Source organism: Haliotis rubra, unplaced genomic scaffold, assembly GCF_003918875.1.
Source record: "Haliotis rubra isolate DU_JTF1 unplaced genomic scaffold, ASM391887v1 Scf409, whole genome shotgun sequence".
Lineage (NCBI taxonomy): Eukaryota > Metazoa > Mollusca > Gastropoda > Lepetellida > Haliotidae > Haliotis > Haliotis rubra.
The window spans coordinates 77894-83988 of record NW_025767090.1 but is presented as its reverse complement, the minus strand read 5'-3'; the positions used below and the strand labels follow the sequence as shown (position 1 = coordinate 83988).

Below are 6095 nucleotides of genomic sequence, written 5' to 3'. Positions count from 1 at the left end.
TCTCTTTGCATTTTCTCAACTAACCCATTTTATTGGTCTTGTTAGTTACGTCGCCTGCCGTTAGTTCGGATCCTACAGTGGTCGCAAGTATGATACACGTCTGTCTGTTCCTTGTTCCCGTGCCTTCTGCCACTTTGGGCTTCCCCCCCGGGGCGATGGGGTAGTCCAGTGGTTAAAGCGTTCGCTCGTCACGCTGGAGGCCGTAGTTCGATTCCATAAATGGGTACAACGTATAAAGCCCATTTATGGTGTCCCACGCCGTGATATTGCTGGAATACTGCTAAAAGCGGCGTAAAACCCAACTCACTTGGGCTTTCCTTCAGCACTATCTTGACAGTTGACACTTGTGTTGAAACTGAAATACTGTTAACACCAGACAGGTGTAGCTTGCGTGACGCACTGGCTGAGGTGCCGCCATTTGCTCTGCTGATTGTTGGGTTCGATTGTTTCTTGGTTTGTCAGTATGATATCCGTAAGACTCCACAAATTGTATGACAATACAATACTTAATCAATCTGTAAAGTCTCATTAATGTGTTTGACATGCGGTACTACTGAACCAGCAGCATATGGGTACCCGGTAGGTTGATATGTGATTGGAAAACTTCTCTAAGAATAGAAAGCAGTCATCGGCAGAAGTCATCCTTGTCTCGATCGTTATTTCATCGATTACTAAGGACTAACCTGTCACTTATCAAATATATGCATGTCTTCACGTGAGTATTTAATGGCTTTCACTACACAATACATTTTGAACTTCATAACCGATATTCAGCAGAATACAAATAACAGAAACATCATTCCATATCACATCAGGGAAATACCAGTATTGTAATCCATTCACACCAAAGTCCACACAAATGACGTCATCAAGTGACGTCATCCTGTCGATTGTCTCTTGAGTGACTTCCGCTTTGATCGCAAGCTCAATCTGTGAATAAATCCTCTCACTTTATTGCAAGCTTGTTCCTGGCAACGAGATCGCGACCGAACGCACCTCACTTGTCTAATAACATCGTGAAATATACTCCGCACCTTCTCCAAGTCCATTCTCGTTGAAGTCTCGTAAAATGCCGTTCCAATATCAAACGCCATGTCCCTACCATCAGACACAAGGACCTCTCGCTCCGTGAATGCGTCACCCTTGTTACCTGCAACATATGTATGTTACACCAGGCGTGTTGCCATGACTCATCTTCAAACTGTAACATGCATTTCAATAGAATTATACAAACACACCTCGAAAACGAATAATCGTGTTTTCAGGAGCCTTTTGCTCAAAATCGAGCTCAAAATATGTCCAAAGTAATTCGAATCCGAACAACACCATTATCGAGTTTGATTACTGATGCTAATTACACAGATCAACTTATTATGATGTTTTTATGGCCAGTTTGCCAAAATATCACACAAAAATTATATTTGCACATTCATTGTCCCAGTACACAGAGCAAAGTTTTCCGAGCAAAGTGAGTTCCATGCATTGTTCCAATATGGGATATCGAAACTTGGGAGTGATTAAGGCTTTAACATTCTTTGGTAAACAGGGAGTTTATTTGACATAACGTTCGGTTCTGTGTTTGGTGACAGGAAGTCCTTCTGTGTTTTTCTGTAGAATCTTCTAAGATTTTTGGACCAATAGTGTTGCATGGAATCATCCACGCTTCAACAAAAACGTACAAACAATGACGTCTTACAACACCTTATTGAGGTGAGCTAAAACTGGAATCTTGTGCAGACTCGACTACAATCGGTTACCTACTTTCCAAATCGGGAAGAAATGTCGTTTATGATAAACCGCCACATATAGTTAACATTACAGTTAACAGTCGTTATCGAAGCCGTGATATTAACATTAATTTGGTCAACACTTTGTCTGGACGACAACGGCTAAGCTAAATTAGTTTCAATACGGTTCCATAACATGGCTTGCCGATGATGCAATCGAGCCGAGAAGACATATGGGAGTTACCTCCCCTTGTGACACTGCTCAATAGATGTCGCTGTGTGTCAATTTGTGTTCATCAAAGATGATCCTGCATGTGAAGATAAGAGGGCTCCCAGGACGATACAGCTTTTCGGTACTGATGTTCCAGATTTTACGAGAGCTTCAAGTGGACCTGCTGTCTCACTCTGTCACACTCGCCTCATCTACTCTGTCACTTACCAACTAGCACTAGCGGTGTGTCGCTGTTGTTTCTGATCTTGTGGATAGCTTCGTGGACTCGTGATGCAGCGTCGAAGCTCCGCTTGTCGGTGATGGAGTAGACGAGGATGAAGCCGTCTGCGCTCTGCGTCAAGGATCTCACAATCTGTTCGTCGTCATCTCCCTGAAACATACGTCGAGGTTCATCACGGTGCGTCCTGCTCGCTCGAGTCATCCGAAAACGTTCTAGTAAATCGCACCATTTTCATGGTGTCGTTAATGTATAAACCCTCTAAAGAATTGTTCTTTAATGACCCATGCTTGTCGTAAGAGGCGATTAACGGGATCGGGTAGTCAGCACGCTTGTCATCGTTTCCCAGCTGTCAATGTCGCTGAATTGTCTGGTTCAGCCCCCTCTATTTACAGACCGCGATCATATAGTTGGAAAACTGGGTGCGGTGTTAAACAACACACAAATACCTTAGCGCATTAATCAGTGTTATGGGCGATATTTCAGCTACGACAATGATTGTATGACAACTGTAAACAATAAAAAACGTAAAGAACCTTACACACATGTATTCTACATAAAGATTTCTACATTCAGAGATATGTTTCAATCTTTGTCGTTCAGTAATCTGTCAAATGCACGACAATCTTTGCAAATTTTTCTTTTATAAAAACAATTACTTTTTATTGGTTGACACATGGAAACATTTATCATCATATCCAATCAATCTGAGGGGTTGAACCCAGGAGAAACAAGCAGGAATCCTTTTACCCTTGAAGTCCCGGGTTATATTTGAGCTTCAACAACCCATGTCGTAAGAGGCGACTAACGGGATCACTTGGTCTGGCTCGCTGGCTTGGTTGATAAATACTAACGTATCCCAATTGCGTAGATAGATGCTAATGACTGGATTGCCTTGTCCAGATAGATACAGACCGCCGTTATAAAGCTGGAATATTGCTTAGTGCGACGTTAAACAACGAACAACATAAGCCCCATGCTTTGAGTACAAGTGGGGCGTTGGGGTAGCCTAGTGGTTAAAGCGTCCGCTCGTCAAGCCGAACACCCGGGTTGGAGTTCCCCACATGGACACAAAGTGTGAAGCCCATTTCTGGTGTCCCCCCTGTGATATTGCTGAGTGATGTCGCTAAAAGCGGCATAAAACTAAACTCACTCACTCACACTGAGTATAAGTACCTGAGCTGACATGCGCAGTTCAAACAATCTCATACAACAAGTCTCCCCGTCCACCGTCTCCCACGTGTCAAACTCGGCTCGCCTCCCTGCTCAACAGATAACATATACAGGTATACTAAGTATTGCATATACATTATATACCACTCAACAGTTGATCTGCCATAGCACGACGTAGTCATTCGCAAAAATGAGTGTTCTTTATCTTATTTTGAGTAGCATACAATAAGCAATAAACAAACCATGAAATCAGGATGTAGAAAAGACTTGCAACCACAATTATACACTTGGTCTTAAATTTACCACAAACCCTCGTATTTCACACTGGTGAACACAGTTAACTGAATGCGGCCTTAACAATTTGTTAGTGGACAGTACACTCTACACTGTGAGAGGCACAGGTTCCCCTCCATTCGTCACCACTCGCCCCTTTCCGTAACCTGCAAGAAGACTCGTCCCCCACTCGATGCTTGTTATGTGCGAAAATACGACAAACCAATCAGAACGCGCGTAAATCACTGCGGTGCTTTGGTAAAAATAATCCCGAGTACTTTAATCGTTTATGGCATTATGTCATTGTTTAAAAAATCATGAAAAATATATATCGTCATATTGAAAGTACAAAGAACGTAGCTAACAGGATTTTTCTGCCTGTTATGAAGATTTTAATAAGAATCATGCGATTGACGGTGAGAGATTCAAATACACGCACGTGCGTTTGTTGACACAACGGCTCTCATGGGTCCAACTGAGTGTATTTCTGACGATCTTGCGGGCTTGTTATGGAGATTGTACGTGCGCTTCCAACAATTTTAGGAAATATAATTACAAATCGCTACGAGTTTCAAAACAATAATATCGTATTTGTATGTAACTAATCAACTTTAATCTCAAACATTGGGCTTATATTTCACATCTCTGGGGATATTTTAGTCTGACTATTTTTTTGGTCATTCATACTTTTTTCAGCAAATTCATTTAAAATTCCACCAGGAGTATGACAGCAAGATTACACGAATGTTCAGTTTGAGAAGAATTTTAAAAACTTGCATATCTCATGCATATTCAATAAAACAATTCCCATTTGTGATTAGTAAAACCCTAATTGGAAATATAAGGTTAACAGCTGGTTATAATTACATTAGAATATGTCATTAACAAATATGTTTTTCTCCTTCTTTTAGTTGTATCAAAGAGGTTTAATTCTTTAAAATAAATAAATAAACAAAGCCCCAAAACAACAACCTAGCAACACAATGTACATGTGCTTCGGTGATAATTAAGAAACACTGGAATCAAACAGGGATAGAGTTATCGTTCTTGTTTAAAGTAGTTCTGATGTTCATGCGCCCATATGAAATCCTTCCAGAGGGGCACGAGTTGCTATTCGGCTTGTCCCGGAATAACACGAGTTGGTCACGAATGGTTCCCCTCGTGGAAGACAACAATTCGCTGTGCAGGGTTGCGCCCCTTGGACACGTGATCGTGGGTCTGAATGCCCGTTCGCCCTGGTTGTGTTTCCACGTTTATCAGAACTGTTCTTATGCTCTTGTGTATGGGTTTAACCAAAGACCTGCTTCAGTTCGGGTTTTCGTTCACATATGAATTTAACTACGGATATATTCTACGGAATATTTTGATATGAGTTATTTTATGCGATCTGTGATGTATAGATTTGAAATGTATTGCTGTATAGAAAGGGTATTCTATTTACTGACAAGCAGTGTATGTAAACAATCACTATTTTGAAAGTTGATTCAAATCTTTATGACGGTTGTGTTTGAAGGGGGTTTAGAGTCGCGTTGAAAATTATTGAACTTATTGTGAGTGAGTGTGTTTTTACGCCGCTTTTAGCTTTATTCTTGCAGTATAACGGCGGGGGACACCAGAAATGGACTTCTCACATTGAACCCGGGTCTTCGGCGTGATGAGCGAACGCTCTAACCACAGGGCTATCCCACCATCCTTATTGCACCTTAAAGCGACATGTGCGTGTACGTGCGTACGTGCGTGTGTGCGTTTTTTAAAATTCGTGATACATGAAGGCTCTAGTCCAGTGCACTGCCATTCTGCAGTTGTATTGTAGATACTCCATAAAGACATATTAAACTGAAGACACCGACGAATCTTTGCTTTAAAACCCTTATGCCAAAGGCAGGCAGGGTGACAACAAGTACCATCTGTGACGTGTTTGTCATGATGCAGCTGGGGATCGAACCACCGACCTTCCGCTCCAGGCAAACACTCAACCACCGACCTTCCGCTCCAGGCAAACACTCAACCACCGACCTTCCGTCCCAGGCAAACACTCAACCACCGACCTTCCGCCCCAGGCAAACACTCAACCACCGACCTTCCGCTCCAGGCAAACACTCGACCACCGACCTTCCGCTCCAGGCAAACACTCGACCACCGACCTTCCGCTCCAGGCAAACACTCAACCACCGACCTTCCGCTCCAGGCAAACACTCAACCACCGACCTTCCGCTCCAGGCAAACACTCAACCACCGACCTTCCGCTCCAGGCAAACACTCGACCACCGACCTTCCGCCCCAGGCAAACACTCAACCACCGACCTTCCGCTCCAGGCAAACACTCAACCACCGACCTTCCGCTCCAGGCAAACACTCGACCACCGACCTTCCGCTCCAGGCAAACACTCGACCAACAAGACAACGGCGTTGATCTGCGGGATGTGGAGTCGACAAAGTCACTGACTAATATGTTACGTCCATTTCTGGTGTC

At 43.1% G+C, this 6095-nt stretch overlaps 1 protein-coding gene across 1 annotated transcript in view; it reads right to left on the bottom strand.

Annotated features, from left to right (window-relative positions):
* Nucleotides 1–710: 710 nt before the first annotated feature.
* The window catches only part of LOC124287939 (ras-related protein Rap1-like), a 36605-nt gene continuing 31220 nt past the window's right edge, over nt 711–6095 (bottom strand). The window contains exons 3-5 of the mRNA XM_046724431.1: nt 3353–3438; nt 2167–2329; nt 711–1150 (exon numbers count right to left, since the gene is read on the bottom strand). Of these exons, the coding sequence (XP_046580387.1) occupies nt 879–1150; nt 2167–2329; nt 3353–3438 (521 nt within the window). The 3' untranslated portion in view covers nt 711–878. The remainder of the gene's footprint in view (nt 1151–2166; nt 2330–3352; nt 3439–6095) is intronic.